This window comes from Leishmania panamensis (genome assembly GCF_000755165.1).
Source record: "Leishmania panamensis strain MHOM/PA/94/PSC-1 chromosome 34 sequence".
In the NCBI taxonomy this organism is placed as follows: Eukaryota; Euglenozoa; class Kinetoplastea; order Trypanosomatida; family Trypanosomatidae; genus Leishmania; species Leishmania panamensis.
Window position 1 is genome coordinate 1,593,495 of NC_025881.1, and position 18,389 is coordinate 1,611,883.

Below are 18,389 nucleotides of genomic sequence, written 5' to 3' on the forward strand. Positions count from 1 at the left end.
ACATACACACAAACGCAAAGAAGGAAACAATTTCTGTCGTCTCTCACCGCTGTTGGTTTCTTTTGGAGCCCTTGTCATCTCCTTGGTATTCTGCACTCTACTGTTCCTCTCGCACGTGCCGGTGGCTGCGGTACTGTGGCGGAACTTCGGTTTGAGTCGGCTCTCTGCTCAAGCGTGCACTCCCCCCTCCCCACTCTAGAGGCTGCACACGCTTTCGCGTCTCCATCATTACCCAAATATTTTCTCATTTATATCTTCGTTTCGTTTTTCGTTTTCTTCTGGGCTCGCAATGCTGCGTCGCACGTGTTTCGCGCGTGTGCACCTCTTTAGCGCGCTGGTGCCGCAGGTAAAGGTGCAAGCGCCGCACTTCTTGTCGCTAGAGGACCTGGCTACCGCCAAGGCTGCACTCGAGGAGCGCAAGCCATACATAGACTACCCCGAACTCGTTCAATGCATCGAGGCACTCGGCAATATTGACAATGCCCGCAAGAAGAGCGATGTGACGAAGAAGCTGAGTAGGTGTGTCGATGCGCTGCGGGCTCAGTTGTATCACAAGGACTCGACCGATCCACGACGGCGGCTGGAGCTGCACGAGGCCGTTATGGCAGCGGGCTTCTATGAGCGTGTCATCAGCGTGACGCAGCTTGAGGGAGAGGGAATTCGCTACGTGATGAACCACTTCAATTTTGACGTGCGCCGCGACACGCTGATCACCCAAAAGGTGCATGAGGCGCTCTCGAAAGAGAAGACAACGACACCCGAGTCAGAGCAGCTTCTACGCGACCTGCTACTTCTCGAGCGTCGTCTCACTGGCAAGTACCGCTTCTCGCAGTTTGGCGGTCGCCGCTGGTTCGCGCTCGGCACACCGCTCTCCGAAATCAAGACAGAGGAAGAGGTGCAGCGTCTTCTCGGCATCAGCGTCATTAAGAGTGACGGTAACTTCACTCTTGGGGAAGTGGATTCGGGGAAGTTGTGGAAGACAATCACGATCAGGCCAAACGAGGAGCAGAACGCCACGTTTGCTGAAGTAGGGAACATTTTCAAAGATACCCGGGAAACCGACACGACGTTTGAGCTGCGCGTGCAGAAGCCGCAGAAGCCACCAGATTTCTGGGAGCGACTCCGCGAAACTCTGCTGCGCTACTGGGTGTTGTGGTTTGCGGTGTGGGTGACCTTTTTTATGGTGGATGAGGAGATTATTACGCTGGTTGCGCTAATCTTCCTGAAGCACCGGCAGACGAAAATCCTGGAGGAGGAGGCGCAAAAGTCAGGAAGCAAAGTGTACATCGCATCCTCTGTTGGTCGCTCTCGAGAGTGATGATGATGATGATGGCTGGGCTCGGCGACGGATTCACTGGCTGTGTGTGTGTTTGCCGCGTCGTTTTTGGTATGGAAGTTGCGGGTGATGGCACGTTCTTGTGTACTACCGCCTTCCCCTTTTTGAGGGAGGAGTGCCGCTTTGTACTTCACTGAACTTGCCTCTCTCTACAATTACATGACCCCCATTGCCCTCCTCCTCTCCTCCCCCCCCCCTGTATCGTCTTGTAGGCACTGCTCAGGATTATTCCCGTGTTGCTGGCGACGCCAGGGAGCAGAAGCGAGCTGAATGCGGATCCGCGGTGTTATGTATTTTCTGACACTGATCAAAAAACACCTTAACAATTCAGCGACCTGTGAACATTTCTTCTCCAGTGCGAGCGGAAAGAGGTCGCGTTGCTTTGGTGGAGCAAGTACCGCGCTCTGTCACTCGCCGCAACTGGGGTCCGCGTGTTGCTTGCCTTCCCTCCACGAAGCGCAGTGGTTCGGACTCTACGCTAAATTCTGCTAAATTTCGCTTGCTTTATTGTTATTATTTCAACGAAAAAAGTTGACCTTCCCTTCTAACGAAGCAATGCTCACTATGCGCCGTGCATGTTCGTAGCCCTCTTCGCGATTTCGTACCTCTCGTTTTCCCTCTAACCACGCTATTCGCTGTCTGGTACCCTCTCAGTCTCGGTGTCTCAGTGAGACAGGCATCTCTGAGAACTCGTGGCTCTCATGCTTTTCATCAATCGAAGAGAGGCTCCTCACCCTTCCCCCGAAGGATTCCGTCTCGCCGTGCCGCTCAATGGGATTGTCTTTGGTTTTCTTTCCCCTTTCTTCCTCGCAGCACACGTGTCTGTGAGTAAAAGCTGCGCTAACGGCAGCCGGTGCAGACCTCGCCTCCTCACTGCTAAGGGATACGCTTCATCTGAATGGGAGTAAGCGAGCCCGAGTCGCTTCCCCTCGTCCACCTTCTTCTCGAGCTCTCGTAGATTTTCCTCCACACAGTGGGGGCCGTGCGTCACCTATTTAAACGAATTAATAACTAACGACATGATGAACAATGTGACGCGTTTTATGGGCCTCTGCGTCCTCCGAGCGGCCTATGTGTTCTTCTTGCTTCTGTTCACTCTCTTTGCGACTGGTGCGTACAACTGGGCGCTCAAGGTGTACCGCACGGAGCCGCAGAATATCAACCCCGTCATGTACTCACTCTTCACCCAAATCAACGTCTCTGCCTATGCACCGACGATGCGGGAGAAGTACTACCGACTCTGGCGTACTTACGACTGGATGGCCGACAGCTACGCCGCCCCACGCGTTGATGGAGTCTACACTCGTGTCCCTATCGTTTACGTGCACGGCAACGGCGGCTCCTACTACTGCGCGCGTTCTCTGGCTCGCTTTGTTTATGAGGCCAACGCGCGCCTGCGGCAGCAGGCGATGCGCGACTACCGCCGCCACGTGAAGAGGCAGCTATTCCAGGAGTACCGCGCCAACGAATCGCTCGAGGAACCGGAGGAGGGGATGCGCATTCCAGCTTGGCTGCAGCACCGTGTGGAAGAGAAGCTAGTGCGCGAGGAGGTACCGTTGCTTGGTGTGGAGGTTTTTTCCGTAGACTTTTTGGAAGAGTCGAGCACTCAGTCGGTCCCCATTACCGTGAAAGAGGCCCGTTTCCTAAACCATTCCGTCCACCTTGTTGTGGAGGGGTTCCTGCGCACCTACACTGACGTCCTCGCGGCGCCACCAGTGACTGTGTTTGACAGCGAGACGCTCGGCAAAAACGACACACGTCACACGAGCCCTACCGCGAAGGTCCCCGCGGCCGCCAAGAAGCTCCTGAAGGAAGTCGAGAAGGAGTACTCGAGAAGCGTCTGCAGCCACGCATCCCTTCTGGTGAGCGGGAAGGAGTGCCAGCAGGCGAAGCACCTGATGAAGCGATTCTCCACTCTCGAGCGGGTGCGGGCGGAGGTGCAGCGGGTGCAGCAGCAAGGCATCTGGATCTGGGCCGAGTCACTTGGAGGCGTGACAACACTCTTGGCCGCCATCTTGGCTCCGCATCTCTACGCAGGTGTGATCATGGTCGGAACACCGATACGCTACCCGCCGCTATTCTTCGATCACGCTAGCGTCTGGCTCTACGAGATCATCGATGCAGTGGTGTTGCAGCGCTACCCCGCCCCGGAAGATGTAAAGCGAGTATCCCACAGCAGCATCACCTGGAAAGACATGGTAGCCGACGCAAAACATCCAAACGATCTCCTCTTCGATCTCCGTGCCGTGCCGCCCGCCGAGCTTCACCTTCGTCTACGCAACCTCACATTGCTCAACATCAACGGCGGCACGTTGGACGATGTTGTTCCCTCTATCTCCGGATACCTGCAGCGCTCCACGCCCCGCCCACCTGGTACACTGGTCAATCGTAGTCTCCTCATGCAGGAGGGCGGGTATCGACGCGACATCTCCACTGAGACACTCCGCGGCTGCGCTACCGCCATGGACCATCGCGGTCTCGTGTACGCTCTTCAGTTCTTGCAACATTCTGCCGACTCGCTGGTGCAGGCGGCGCTGTTGCCAAACGCCAATGCGTACTTTGGTCATGAGAAGAAGCTTCCGTCTCTGCGCCGCGATCGGCTGTTCCCCACCGTGGTGGAAACCCTTGACACGCACCGCTTCGACGAGCAGCGGCTCGAGCACATCTTCATGTCCTCCGTGCGCGACTCGATAACTGGCAAGTATGTGAAGGAGGCGAAGTTCCGTGCGTTATCGGAGCAACTGAAGCAGTTGTGCGTAGACAGCGACGTACCGATCGACTACAACGACTTGCCAGCGTACGACGAGGCGGACTCGAGCAGCGGTTACTACAATGGCACGGAGTTGCTGAACGTGCTCATGGGTCTGACGACGCTGGCGCCTGAGCAGGTGTTTGTGCCGAACATCCAGCTGTTCTACGACCAGGAGCGCGAAACACCGATTCTCGGATCCGAGGTGCATGAGCGGGCAGCAACGCTACTCCACCTGCCGACGACGCAGAAGAGTACCAAGTCGATACCTGGACGAACACTACAGACGGCCGTCAGCTTTTCCATATACCGGCAGATGAAAAAGCGCCGCCATCGAACCTGGCTATGGCCACGCTTCTGCATGCTAGTGGCCAGTGACCAGGGCCTAGGAACGACACGCGCGTATCTCCAGTATGACAAGATCGACCTATCCGCCTTTGCCGACCACGCTAGCAGTCACTCGCTGCCGCGGTTGCTGCGTGGCTTCGGTGGTGGAGTGCAGGTGCACACACAGCCTGGCTACGCGCTGGTGCGCGGCGTGGATAGCGCTTTGCTGGAGCCGCAGCTGCAGGTGCGCACCGATGACACGGCAGAGGTGTTTCCGCTAGTCATGTGCGGCTCACTGCACTCCTTCTACCTTGCCCTGCGCGGTCATGGCTCGCTGCCAGCCGACGAGCCGGAGCATCAGCTACAGTATTTCTACGGGCCGTTTCACAAGAACTTGCACAACTTCACCTACCGCTGGAAGCCTTTCAGCACTTACCCGCCCTTGCTCGATGAGACCTATCTTATTTACACTCTTACTGACAACCGCGGCGCTCGCCCAGAGGTGCAGCTGCCTACCTATAGCATGCTGCAGGATGCCTCGCTTGGGTCGCCTGAGTACTGGGTATGGCTGCTGGTGCTCTGGCCGCAGCGGTGGCTGGCGGCCTTCTCCATGTACACCGGCATTGTTCGCCTCGCTGGCGCGTCCGTGGTTCTCTTCTTTACACTGTTCATCGTGCTCGGTATGATGGATGAGAAGATATGCGCAACCCAGTCTCTGAAGATGGCTCTGTGGCGGCGCTCTCCCTTTCGGCGCATTCGTGTCTTACCTCCATTGGTGGGCATGATGATGATGGGGCTCGTGCTGGAGGTGGTGACAGGTCTCTGGGCATCAACAGCACTGAGGGTGTGCCTCTCCACCGATCCCCCGCCGAACGTGACGGAGGCTGAAATGACGGCACGCATGAGCATCTGGGAAAAGTTCACCCTGGTCGCGTTGTACGGCATTTCGCCGAGCTACCGCGCCTGTCGCTTCTCCTGGATCGTGATGCAAAGTGTACCAGTGTGGTCTGTGTTGGTGGAGGAGTTGGCCACTATCTACCTCGGCTTTGGCATAGCAAGCGCCTTACTTGTGCTGATCTTGGGCTACCTGGCTGCAGTCGGTGCCATTACGTGGCCGCTTCGCCGGCTAGTTCTGCTCCCGCTCCTCCGCTCTGCACCGGCGTTGCTGGCGCTGCTTCTCGGGTTGGGGTGGGCAGCGCCAACGGTCCTGCTACTGAAATGGCCGTCCTTCCCATTGTGCTTTGTGGATGTCGTCGCCGCCAGCCTGTTGGCAGTTCCGGTGTGGATGCTACCTCGTTGGACACGCCCTGGGTACGACTACCGCCTCGTATTCCTTTTCTTCTCTTTGGCCTGCATCTTCCCGTCACACTTCAACGGCCTCGTTCTGACGATACGCAACGCCGTCATGCTGCGCAATAGCCCTGCCGCTTTTGCAGACGCAGAGCGCTACACCCCCAGCCGACCGCAGCTCATCGTCTTCGGCGTTGTGCAGGCAAACTTAGCCTGCGCCTACACGTCGTTGTTTTTCATCCTCCGCAACGAGGAGACTCTCCAGACGGCGGGCAGAAAAAAAGAAAAGCGTGCAAAGACATCTGCCTTGACGCCGCAGTCAGAGGTGAGCGACGGCTACGTACTGGGTGACATGGGCCGTCGCGCTCCGCGCTTGCGCTCACTCGTCGAGGTGCTGAACACTACTTTTATCTTCGCCAGTGTGTGGGCCTCTGTCGTCGCCATGCGGCGGCCAATCGAGGGCGCTACCTCCCTGCTGAGCAACATGACACTTCTGGGATACCTGAGCACGTACCTGCTCAGGGAGCTGTAGTCTTTATCCCCCCATCTTCACGGTGACATGAAAAGCGGGAGGGACAAGGAGAGAAAGAGACTTACGGCGAGACTACGCGTCCCCCGGGTGCACAACCGAGACGATTGCTGTGTCTTGTGTATGTTGAGAGGGGAGACGTACTCGCTGCTAATCCCTCCCATCTTCCCCTATGCGGTGCTTCTCGAGCTCTCTCTCTCTCTCTGATCCCCCTCTCCTCATCTTCTACTGTATTTTTCTATCCCTCCCACGTGTACTTCGCCTAGGCAGCGCCTGGGTGCATGACCTTTTGGTTCTCCTAATTCGCTTATGAGTTTGCCCTTTCTTATTCTTTCTCAGCATTCTCACCTCATCGCCCCCGTCGCTCTTTCGCTTTCTCTGTGGAGTGAAAGAGGCTGAAAGCTAAATATTTGATACTTTTATGAGAGAGAGAGAGATGTGCCTGTGTTCATCAATATATATGTATATGTATGTATGCATGTACACGTGTGTGTGTGTGCGTGGTGTGCATACTGTGTGTATATATTTGTATGTGTATTTTTTTATTTTCATGGGTTTATGCCCGTATGTGTGTGCGTTGGGGTTTGTGTTTGTGTTTGTGTGTCTACTTTGACGTTGGACTTCGAAGGCAGCTCCACATCTTGTGTGTATGTATTGGAACAGAGCAACGCAGCAAATCATACGAATGATTATATGCATATATCCATCTCTGTAGAGAGAGAGCCAAAGAGCTGTTAGAGTGAGGAAATGCACCAGCCTAGCGTCACCTAAGCCCACGAGGGGATGATGACGTGTGAACTTCTTGGCGGTGCTGACACATTGGCTGCTCCTAGGCCTGAAGTCGGAGGTGAGGACTCCTGCTGTCCCTCATGAGCCAGTCTCTCATTGCGCCTCTAGCCGTCTCACTACCACCCACAACTCGTCCAACTCCTTCTCTTCGCGTTGCCCCCTTCTACTGCTCCTCCGTGCCCTGCTAGAGCCGCACACAGCACTCAACGACACAGGTGAGATTAGTCCCATAGAGGACGGGAAAGGTGGGAGGACCTGCTCTCCTGTCAGGAGGTCACCATCGACCTTTTCACTTCAACAGCGTGCATCTGTCCGCCCATCTAGCCCATTGAGCGCCTGCGTTTTCGTTGGCAGCCCTGACCGGCTTTGTGTTTTCTTTCTCGTTCCTCACAAGCAAATCGTGCATCTTCATTTTCCCGCCACCACGGCATCGCACATATCCCCAGTATAGGCGAGCCAAAGGCAAGTCTTCCGTTGATGACCCCAAATATTGTACACTAGCCTGCTTCGCCTTACTGCTTTCGCCTGTAACCTTGCCTCCCTCCACGCAGACACGCATTAGTGTCTGTGTCTCGACGTGCACGAAGTGCTTCATTTCTTTTCGCGCTCGTGTACCCCTTTCGGCCTCTTTTAAGAAGGCGGACGCAAGCATGGCGACGCGGCTGGAAAGCGGGACGAGGGTGGGGTGGCTGTTCAACTACCACCCTACCACCGAAGTGCTGCAGGAGGATGAGGACGCTATCGCCGGCGAGGGGGCGCAACGCGCGGCGCTCGTGCTGCTCTTCCAGGACCTCTCCGGTGACACCTTCTGCGTGCACCTTCACTTCGATCCGTACATCCTCGTCCAAGCTGTGGAGGGCCACGAGCGTGAGGTGGAACTCGGCCTCATGTCTACCTTCGGTCCGCAGATCATCAGCAGAATAGTTGCGGTGGAGAGAGAGGACCTAGACCTCGTGAACCACCTGAGTGGCAAGAAGCGCGTCTACCTCAAAGTAGTCTTCCGAAACGTGCAGGACCTCACGACGTTGCGTGGGCAAGTAGAGAAGATCGTCAAACTCAACGCCTCTCTCAGCTCCGAGAACCCTCTGCGGAACCAGTTCAGCGGCTCGCTTAGCGATGCCATGGCGAAGCCGTTCGTCGAAGATTCCCTTTACAGCGCAGCCGGTAGCAGTCGGTGGATGGACTGGGTGCAGGACATACGCGAGTACGATGTGAAGTACTACATGCGCGTCGCCATCGACATGAAGGTATACTGTGGTCTCTGGTACGACGTGACGGTGATGGAGGGTGAGGCACGGGTTGAGCGGTGCGACGATAGCCGCTACGCACCAGCCATGCCACGCGTCATCGCCTTCGACATTGAAACGACAAAGGCGCCTCTGCGCTTTCCGCAACCGGAGGTAGATGAGGTGTACATGATATCGTACATGCTGGACGGCCGTGGCTACCTGATCGTCAACCGCGAGATCGTCACGGAGGACATCGCACCGTTCGAGTACACTCCCAAGCCCGAGTACGAGGGCTTCTTCGACACCTTCAACGAGGAGAACGAGGCAGCGACACTGCGACGCTTCTTCGATGAGATGCGCAAGTACAAGCCGAACGTGTACGTCACGTACAATGGTGACTACTTTGACTTCCCCTTCCTCCACGCCCGCGCACTGCACCACGGCATGCATATGCACAAGGAGATCGGCTTTACACAAATGGTTGACGGGGCCTTCTTAAATCAGCAGATTCCTCACCTAGATTGCTTCTACTGGGTGAAGCGAGACTCCTACCTGCCGCAGGGAAGCCAAGGCTTGAAGGCGGTTACAAAGTACAAGCTGGGCTACGAGCCGATTGAAGTCGATCCCGAGGATATGCTCCCTCTCGCGCAATCGCAGCCCCAGCGCATGGCGTCGTACTCGGTGTCCGACGCCCTGTCGACGTGGTACCTCTATCAGAAGTATGTCCACCCCTTCATTTTTTCCCTCGCCACCATTATCCCGATGCCACCAGACGATGTGCTGCGCAAGGGCTCTGGCGGCCTGTGCGAGTCGCTGCTCATGGTGCAAGCGGAGGCGAACAACGTCGTGTTTCCAAACAAGAAGGAAATTGTGCGAGAGCGCTTCTACGAGGGCCACTTAATCGACACGGAGACGTACATTGGCGGGCGTGTGGAGGCGCTGCGCAGCGGTGTGTACCGCTCTGATATTCCCATGACGTTTGACATGAATCCTGACACCTACCAGAGTCTCATGGACGATGTTGACGAGGCGCTCCGCTTTGCTCTCGAGGTGGAGAACGGTGTGAAGGTGGAGGAGGTAACGAACCTGGAGGAGGTAAGGGCGGCCGTGCTCGCCAAGCTGACGAACCTGCGCAACCGACCGCACCAGCAAGAGAAGCCGTTCATCTACCACCTTGACGTCGGAGCCATGTACCCCAACATCATCCTCACAAACCGCCTGCAGCCGTACGCCATTGCGCGGCCAGACGTGTGTGCCGGATGCTGCTTCAATTCTCCGAACAACGAGGCGCAATGCAAGCGCGTCATGTCGTGGAAGTGGAGGGCCGAGCTCTTCACCGCCGGCCGCTACGAGTTTCAGCGGGTCAAGGCCCAGCTGGAGAACGAGTCCTTCGCTGCCGGCGTGATTGAGCAGGCGAACCTCGCGGCAGTGCAGAAAAAGGCTTACGGCAATCGAAAGGGCAATGTGCTGGAGGGCACCTTGTACGAGCGGAAAGACGACTGGCGAAAGAACCAGAGAAATCGCAACAGCAGCAGCAGCGGCGGCGGCGGGTACCGGCAAGAGTCACGGCGGCAGCAGCGCGAGGCCGCCGACGCGCTTCTCCAGCGTGAGTTTGGCGCCGATCGCAACGGCGTCAGTGGCGACTCTGACTCGGACGATGACGTTGACGGTCCAAAGGCGTACCACAAACTTACGGAGAACACGCAGTTCAACATGCTCAAGCGGCGGCTCAGCGAATACAGCCGAAAGGCCTACGGAAAGATTCACGAGACACGCGAAGTGATGCAGTCCAACGTGGTGTGCCAGCGCGAAAACTCCTTCTACGTTGACACGGTCCGCCTCTTTCGAGACCGCCGCTACGAATACAAAGCTGCGCTAAAGTCATGGAAAAAGAAGCTGGACGCCACGAAGGACGCGGATGAACGCAAGTTGTGCCAGAGCCGCTGCGTGCAGATGGAATCGCTGCAGCTGGCGCACAAATGCATCCTCAACTCGTTTTACGGCTACGTGATGCGGAAGGGCTCGCGATGGTCGAGTATGGAGATGGCAGGTATCGTCACATACCTCGGTGCGACGCTGATTCAGATGGCCCGCTCGCTTGTCCAGCAGATTGGTGTAACGCTCGAGCTCGACACGGATGGCATCTGGTGCTGCCTTCCCAATACCTTCCCTGAGAACTTTACGTTTACCACGAGAAATGCGTCCAAGCCGCAGATATCCATCTCCTATCCGTGTGTGGTGCTGAACAAAATGGTGCACGATCGGTACACAAATCATCAGTACCAGAACCTTGTCAGCACGGGTGTGTACAGGACGCACAGCGAGTGCTCGATTTACTTTGAGGTGGATGGTCCGTACCTCGCCATGTTGCTGCCTGCTAGTCGCGAAGAAGGCAAAAGCATCAAGAAGCGCTACGCCGTCTTCAACCCGGACGGCAGCTTGGCAGAGCTCAAAGGGTTTGAGCTGAAGCGCCGCGGGGAGCTGATGCTTGTCAAGGACTTCCAGTCGCAAGTCTTCCGTCGCTTCCTCGACGGCAGCACGCTCGCAGACGCCTACGCCTCGGCGGCTGTCGTAGCGAATGCTGCGCTTGACATGCTCGTGTCCAAGGGCGAAGGCTACGATACAGAGGAGATCCTGGAGAAGATTACGGAGAGCAGCAACATGACGCGGCGGCTCTCCGAGTACCCCGAATCGCAGAAGTCTCTGGCCATCACGACGGCGCGGCGCATTGCCGAGTTTCTGGGACCCCAAATGGTGAAGGATAAAGGCCTGGCGTGCCACTTCATCATCTCGCGCATGCCGGCCGGCCGCCCTGTCACAGAGCGAGCGATTCCCGTCACTATTTTCCGCGCGGACCAGGCCATTCGCACCCACTTTCTGCGCAAGTGGACCGCCGACACGACGGTTCCGTCCGAGCTGAATTTGAAGGCACTGCTGGACTGGGACTATTACATTGCGCGCTTTAGTGCCTGCGTGCAGAAGATCGTCTCTATCCCGGCAGCGCTACAGTCACTGCCAAATCCAGTGCCACGCGTGGCGTATCCGGACTGGCTGGAGAAGCGCATTCGGCACAGTAACTCCCGTTACCGCCAAGTCTCACTTCGCAGCATGCTGTCCAAGGTGCAAAGCAAGAGCGAGGGACTGGGTGGCAAGTTCTCAGCGGCGGCCGCTGCCACTACAATCAATGTGGATGAGGTGGAAGATTCGGCGCAGGGGAAGCAGGGCGGTGGCGCAGACGCAGGAAAAGGACAACTGCAGGACTTGGAGGATATGATGGGCAGAACAGGCAGTGGTATTATACGCCACGCGGCGGCACCACAGATAACTGAAGCTGTCCCTGCTGGTGAACAGCGGCGTGCCACAGAGGTGGTCCCTGAAACGGACTGGGATGAAGACGACGTGGAATGTGAAGGGGAGTCAGACACCGACATGCAGCGGATCCAGCGCGAGGCGGATGCCAAGATGGATGCACTGGCGCATGATGTGAAGCAGCGCTACTTTGCGCCAAAGAGCACCACCACGCTTGACGCAGAGTTTTTTGCCGACCTTGGCACAAAGCAGTGGCTGATGCAGCGAAAAGACACGTGGCTGCAACGAGCTCGCCTACGCAAGGAGCTGGCCCTCGAGAACGACCTAAGCGAGATCGGCCCAGGTGGGGAGGACAGTGGCACAGTGTTTTCCGGGGTAGCCTCTGCGCCCGATGTCACTGGCGTGAACAGTCACTTCATTGACCTCAAGTCACGCGCACTGGCAACCGTGTGGAATGTTCTCGAGGTGCGCGAGAATGAGGAGAGCCCGGGAATTTTGCAGGTGCTTGCAGCGCTGGGTCACAGTCTGCACTCCTTTCGCGTGCAAGTGCGTCGTACAGTCATTGTCGATGCGGACCCGGCGCTGAGCCTGGAGGCGTTGGACGCCGCTGAGGTCAGCGGCCGCGTTCTGCCGCGGCGTGCTGCGGCGGGTCGCGTCTACCAGGTCGATGTCCCACCTGGCGAAGAGGGAGAGCGGCGCCTCAATGAGCTGCACGTGATGGAGAGCGTTCACCAGATCTATGAGGAGCACCGCTCTCGCGTGGACACGTTTGTCGAACAGCTCGGTTGCTGTGTCTCCGTCGACTCGGTGCGACACCTGCACAACGCGCGCCGTCGCCCACCGTCGCAGCGAGAGATCTTTGGTATAGATGAGATGAATATGCACGCGCACACGAATTACCTGAGCTGTGGTGCCACCGGCCGTGCTGTGTTCGTGTTCCATGCGGTCACAGAACAGCGCGGTCTGATCGCTGTCGTTTCTCCACAGACCAACACTGCCCTTGTTGTCTTTATCCAGCCAGCGGAAGCCACAAAACCCGTGATCAACTGGGGCATCATTTGCGAGGAGAGCGCCAAGCGGCTGCACACGACCACGCCCGAGCCGATTCAAGTCACTTCCGAGGTGGCGGTGGACCAGCGGGCGGCGTGGCGGCAGGTCTACCAGCACCTGAGCGCTGCGCTGGAGAGTACAAAGGCACCTCTTCTAGCAGTGCTGCAGAGTTGTCTGCCCACGTCGACCCTCCTACAGCAGCGCTCGTTGCCTGTGGGACTGCCATACCTGCGCATCCTAGGCGCTGCAGAGGATGAGCGACTGCTGAGCGACCCGTTCCGCTGGACGCGTCTGCTGGCGCGGCGGCTGTTCGAGCGCTTCTTCGCGTCGTTATTGTGGGTAGAGGAGCGGCTGGCGCTGAGCCGTATCTCCGGCATCCCGCTCTGCAACATTGCTCAAGACAGCTGTGTGCATGTACTGGATGTGCTATACATTCGTGCCCTGCACCGGCGCAGTCATGTGCTGTGGTGCAGCAGCGACCCTCTCATCACCTTCGACACCGTTGAGGAGCGTCCGCGCGAGGTGTGCATGGCCGGCGGCTACGCTTCATGGTGCGTAGAATTCGGCCTCTCTCGCCTGGACGTCGTTGCGCTTCTTTTCTCACAAACGATTGAGGAGGGAGATGACCAGAACGCGCGGGTCTTGTCTGACCGTGGTGTATCCACGCACTTCAATATCCTGCGTGATCTGGTAGCCGACGTGCTAGGGCAGGCTGTGGACAACATCCTCGCCGACACACTCCTGAACAACGTGGCGCGGTGGCTGCGCAACCCGCTGTCCTCCTGCTACGAGCCGCGCTTGGTGGAGCTTCTCAGTAGCCTTGCACACCGTGCCCTCACGGGCATCCTGCTCCGCCTCGCCAAACTCGGCGGCCGTACCGTAAAGGTGGACGGCAGCTCTGTCACCGTTCTCACCTCAAAGTACTCACTACAGGAGGCAGTGAGCTTCGCAAGCTTTTTGACGGCATCGCTGCAGGACCAGCCGATGCTACTGCTGCTCTCCCTGCAGCCCCTTCGATACTGGTGTCCATACATTGTGCTCGATCCTCGTGACTACGCCGGCCTGTTCATTTTCGCCGAGGACGCGATCAAGTTCATGAAGGGCGAGGAGCCGACGCGAGCCGATCTGCACGTAGCGCATCAGCTCACGATGGCTAGCCGACTGCCCAACCGCGTCCGAAACACCTTGGTGGCGCGGGTTGTCGGCACTCTCTACCAGCTGAACGAGACAGTACACCGTGTCTACTGCCACACTGTGGCTGATCACACTGTTACGCTGGCTACGCGACATAACCAACTGACGCGGCGCGTGCTGGAGGACTCGCAGAGACTTTTTGAGGATGTCATGCAGGCGGATATCATGGATGAGGTGCAGCGCATGACGGACGCACGTGACCTGTACACCGAGGAGGAGCACACGGCTCACGAGCGTGGCGAGCTGACGCTCTGGTCCAGCGGCGCCGTCGGACTCGAGTACGCGAAGTGTGTGTGCCGTGTGCTGGAGCTCATCCCATGCAACGGCGCTGTCGGCAAGGTGCGCAACAACGCCATGCGCCTCTGCGGCATCAGCCCCTTCTCTGCCCAGTCACAGTTCCAAGCCGACCCGCTTCTGGCGCATCGCCTTCAGCCCGTCACGTGCAGCTTCTGCAACTCGCACATCTCCATCGATTTGCTCGTGAGACGGAAGTCAGCGGCATCGCCTTTTACGTGCCCGGCGTGTGCGGCCCCGATTGCCGCCGTTGCTATGGAGGGAACACTAGTTCGTCGTGTTAGCCAGCTGCTACGAGTCTACACTCAGCAGGATTTTGTGTGCACAAAGTGTCGCGAGATGATCACAACGTACGTGGGTGAAAGGTGCTGCGGTGCGCTAGTCGGCAAGGCCGCGCCGGTAGAGGGCGAACTCCGGGCACTGCAGTACCTTGCGAAGATCCAAAGTTTTCCATGGCTTGCCGAGAGCGTAGAGACGGCGCTTTTATGCACTTGAACACTCTCTGTGAAGTTGTGCTGTGACGGTACGTGTGCAGTGCTTCTTTTTTTTTTCTCTCTCGTGTGCTCGTGTATTCATCGCGCACCGCAGACGCCGCAAAAGACACTGTCTGTTCTATGTTTATTCTCCACCTCGGCGGGGCGGGAATTGACCAGCTCTCATTTACGCGCACACCAATCCATTGCACACACGCAGACACCACTCCAGAGTTATCGATGACCGAACGGGCAAAATAAAATAAAAACAACATGGAAAGAATGAAACGGCAGCCACTTACGAGGCCAAAGCCCCTTGTCCTCTTCTCACTCCATCCAAAGAGCACCAGAAGCATACGCCTATACGTATTGTTCACAATAGACACTAACGAAGCGGTATATAGAAGTGGCTTGGGCGTGGCAACCTGGCGATGCATTTGCTCAGTGCGCGCCTTGCGCCACATGACTCCGTCCAGCCTTGAAGCCTGGTAGATGCCTCTCCGTCGAGCCTCTGCAGGTTTTATTTCTAGTTTCTTTTTTTCCTTCGTTCATTATGGGTGTGTGTGTGTGTGCCTCTCTTGAGGTTTGATGAGTGTCGTTGATACGATGGTATACCCCAGGATGGAAACAAGCCAACACTGTATGTCCGATTGTGGAGAGAAACAGCAATGCGCGTCAAACAACACGCCCGGTTTCTTTGGACTCACTCACCGTGTGGAAAAACGGAGTTCTCCCGTGGAGCTCAGCGTCTAGTCCACAGGTCTCCCCGTTGTACTGCATGTACGAGTAAGTGGGAGGCACGACCCTCTTGGCACATGCGTTCTACTAGCGAGGGTGCGCTGTCCTTCGGCTGCAGACAACGGTCTTGCTGCTGCCAAGTGCACCTGCATCGTTGCTGCCTACACGCCATATCGCATCCTTTGTTTCTCTCCCTCTCTGTGCATTTGGCCGCCTGTACTCTACTCTACTCCCCCCCCCTCCCCCGCTTGCATCCTTTCTTGCATGCTGCTGCTCTTCCCGCTTCTTCTTCTTCGCCTACGGGGCCAACGGGCACGCCCAACTACACATGCACGGGCAGACTTTTGTGTGTTAGGTGCCATTGGAGAAGGATCAGTTGGTGTTCTGTTTTAAGATGGCCGATACTCACCATGTTGCGCCTTACCCTTCTTCTCCGACTACGACCCCGGCACATTATGTTTACTCCCCCGCCTCTTGCAAAGCGCACAGGCAAGTTCAGGTGTAAAGTGTGCCAGCACTGTTGGTTCTCCGATGAGGTGTGGGTGACCAAAACGACCCAGCGGGTGTACCAGGGCGAGTCCTGCGAAGCGTGCGGGACAACGAATAAGCCCTACTACGTCGGCAGACCAGAGGAAACCATCTTTAACAGCTCTCACACTCCCCATCCCGTAAAGCGCGGCGTCTCCTCCTCTCGCAGCGAGCGCAAGCTGCGACACTCACGGTTTGACTGGCGAGTCCAGAAAGGTCGGCACTGAGTTCGACTCGCTCTTCACCTCTCCGTTTCTACTTTGGGAATTTAGGTCGGTGGTGGTCTGTTGGAGTTTGCACATCAAAGCGACTTCTCGACGTACTTCCTTTTCCCTTTTCTGCGTACACTCCTCAGCGCGAGGATGAGGTGAGGCCTGGCCAACACCCCATGTCGTGCCGTATCCTCTTTTTTTGACGGCTCGGCTACCGTGTGTAAGCCAAGGGCATGTAGAACGGGGCGTTATTTGGTTCCCTCACCCCTTTTCTTCGTGCTTTCCTGTCACACACACAGAGAGAGAGACGGACATGAGAGCACACTCGCCTCATCTAACATGAAAAAAAAGAGCGTATGTCAGACGCTAATGGGATCAGCGTGTCTGGGTTATGGTTCTGGATGTCGTACTATGAGTCTGCTTCCTCCCTCCCTTAGGGGAGATCATATGCGCAGGGATCAAGGTTATCCTAACTTCCTGAATGCCTTGAGCTCGTATCATCGCTTTTTGTTTTCACATTCCCTGTCCTTCATGCATTTTCTGCCCCCCCCCCCTCCTCAAAACTCTGCCGACATTTTCTTCTTTCACTACTCAATGTTACTGGACTCCTCGGACGCATATACACATAACCTTTCACGGGAAAAACAATATGTTCTGCCGATACGCGTAACAATAGCCACGTTTTACGCCAGAGAAGAACGAACGAAACCCTGCTGCTTCACTCGTAGCTGCGCACTATTCCCTCATCTAACGCATTTCATACCATAACATCGACTTGCTCTTCGTCTTGCCACTCTTTCTACCTCTCTCCGCTGCCGGCATCATGTCTCTCCGTCTCCCCAAAAATGAGCTTGAGGCGCACATCTATCTCTACCTGAAGGATTGCAAGTACACCAACGCCGCTCAGGCGTTGGAGGAAGTTAACCCGAAGGCTGTGACGTACTCTCGCAAGATTAGCGTCTCTGCCCTCACTATCGCCTCCCAAGCGCCAGCGGCTGCCATGGACTCCGACAGCGACAGCGACGACGACGAGCCCGTGAGGAAGCCGGTGGCCAAGAAGCCTTCGCCGAAGATGGCCCCCAAGAAGCCTCCGGTCGCTGACAGCGACAGCGACGACGACGAGGCCGTGAGGAAGCCGGTGGCCAAGAAGCCTTCGCCGAAGATGGCCCCCAAGAAGGCTCCGATCGCTGACAGCGACAGCGACGACGACGAGGCCGTGAGGAAGCCGGTGGCCAAGAAGCCTTCGCCGAAGATGGCCCCCAAGAAGGCTCCGATCGCTGACAGCGACAGCGACGACGACATTCCCGTGCACAAGCCAATACCGGCCAAAAGGCCGGTTACAAATTCGAGCTCTGACGACGACGACGAGCCCGTGAGGAAGCCGGTGGCCAAGAAGCCTTCGCCGAAGATGGCCCCCAAGAAGGCTCCGATCGCTGACAGCGACAGCGACGACGACGAGCCCGTGAGGAAGCCGGTGGCCGAAACAACCGCTAATGACTCTGACTACGACGAAGTGCAAGTGCAGAAGCGACCCAAGGCACAGGAGGATGATGAGGAAGACGAGCCCATTCGTCAAATCAACCGCACCGAGGGACAGTCAAACCATGGAAACTATGGCAGCCGTGGTGGTCGCGGTGGCTTCCGCGGAGGCGACCGTGGCGGCTTCCGTGGTGGTGACCGTGGCGGTTTCCGTGGTGGTGACCGTGGCGGTTTCCGTGGTGGTGACCGTGGCGGTTTCCGCGGAGGCGACCGTGGCGGCTTCCGTGGAGGCGATCGTGGCGGCTTCCGTGGTGGTGACCGTGGCGGCTTCCGTGGTGGTGACCGTGGCGGCTTCCGTGGTGGTGACCGTGGCGGCTTCCGTGGTGGTGACCGTGGCGGTTTCCGTGGTGGTGACCGTGGCGGCTTCCGCGGAGGCGACCGTGGCGGCTTCCGCGGAGGCGACCGTGGCGGCTTCCGTGGTCGTGGTGGCGCCCCGCAGATTGGCCTCAGCACGCCTGCGCTCAATTCCATGAACCAAAGCGTCAAACTTGGCAGTGACAGCGACTAGGCCGCTTAGGCGCTTGAGTGTGTGATGTCCCGATCCACGGAGATTGAGGCAGTAATAGGCGTTTCGCTGTGTGTGTGGGCGTGTTGGTGGGGAGTTGTGTTTGTACCGAACCGCTGTGGCATAACACCTAACCCTCGGGTTTTTATTTTTCTGTTGCGTCACCCACTGAAAGCAACACGAGGAAGAGCGCCATGGAGGGGAGGGGGCAGCGAGGCGAAACGTGGGGGGAGGCAAACAGCGTATCGTAAACATATATATATATATATATATATATATATATATATATATCTATTTT

The 18,389-nt window shown here is 57.1% G+C and overlaps 5 protein-coding genes across 5 annotated transcripts; all 5 read left to right on the plus strand.

Annotated features, from left to right (window-relative positions):
• Nucleotides 1–289: 289 nt before the first annotated feature.
• LPMP_344210 (hypothetical protein) lies at nucleotides 290–1,318 on the plus strand (the record flags this gene model as incomplete). The annotated part of the gene is made up of 1 exon (XM_010704541.1): nucleotides 290–1,318. One exon carries the CDS (start codon nucleotides 290–292, stop codon nucleotides 1,316–1,318), a length of 1,029 nt encoding a protein of 342 aa, XP_010702843.1.
• A 1,037-nt stretch (nucleotides 1,319–2,355) lies between these two features.
• On the plus strand, nucleotides 2,356–6,234 carry LPMP_344220 (hypothetical protein; the record flags this gene model as incomplete). Its single annotated transcript, XM_010704542.1, has 1 exon — nucleotides 2,356–6,234. The coding sequence occupies one exon, from the start codon at nucleotides 2,356–2,358 to the stop codon at nucleotides 6,232–6,234; it is 3,879 nt and encodes a 1,292-aa protein (XP_010702844.1).
• A 1,436-nt stretch (nucleotides 6,235–7,670) lies between these two features.
• Nucleotides 7,671–14,591, plus strand: LPMP_344230 (DNA polymerase epsilon catalytic subunit, putative; the record flags this gene model as incomplete). The annotated part of the gene is made up of 1 exon (XM_010704543.1): nucleotides 7,671–14,591. One exon carries the CDS (start codon nucleotides 7,671–7,673, stop codon nucleotides 14,589–14,591), a length of 6,921 nt encoding a protein of 2,306 aa, XP_010702845.1.
• Nucleotides 14,592–15,717: 1,126 nt separating this feature from the next.
• LPMP_344240 (hypothetical protein) lies at nucleotides 15,718–16,062 on the plus strand (the record flags this gene model as incomplete). The annotated part of the gene is made up of 1 exon (XM_010704544.1): nucleotides 15,718–16,062. The coding sequence occupies one exon, from the start codon at nucleotides 15,718–15,720 to the stop codon at nucleotides 16,060–16,062; it is 345 nt and encodes a 114-aa protein (XP_010702846.1).
• Nucleotides 16,063–16,870: 808 nt separating this feature from the next.
• On the plus strand, nucleotides 16,871–18,094 carry LPMP_344250 (hypothetical protein; the record flags this gene model as incomplete). Its single annotated transcript, XM_010704545.1, has 1 exon — nucleotides 16,871–18,094. One exon carries the CDS (start codon nucleotides 16,871–16,873, stop codon nucleotides 18,092–18,094), a length of 1,224 nt encoding a protein of 407 aa, XP_010702847.1.
• Nucleotides 18,095–18,389: the final 295 nt, after the last annotated feature.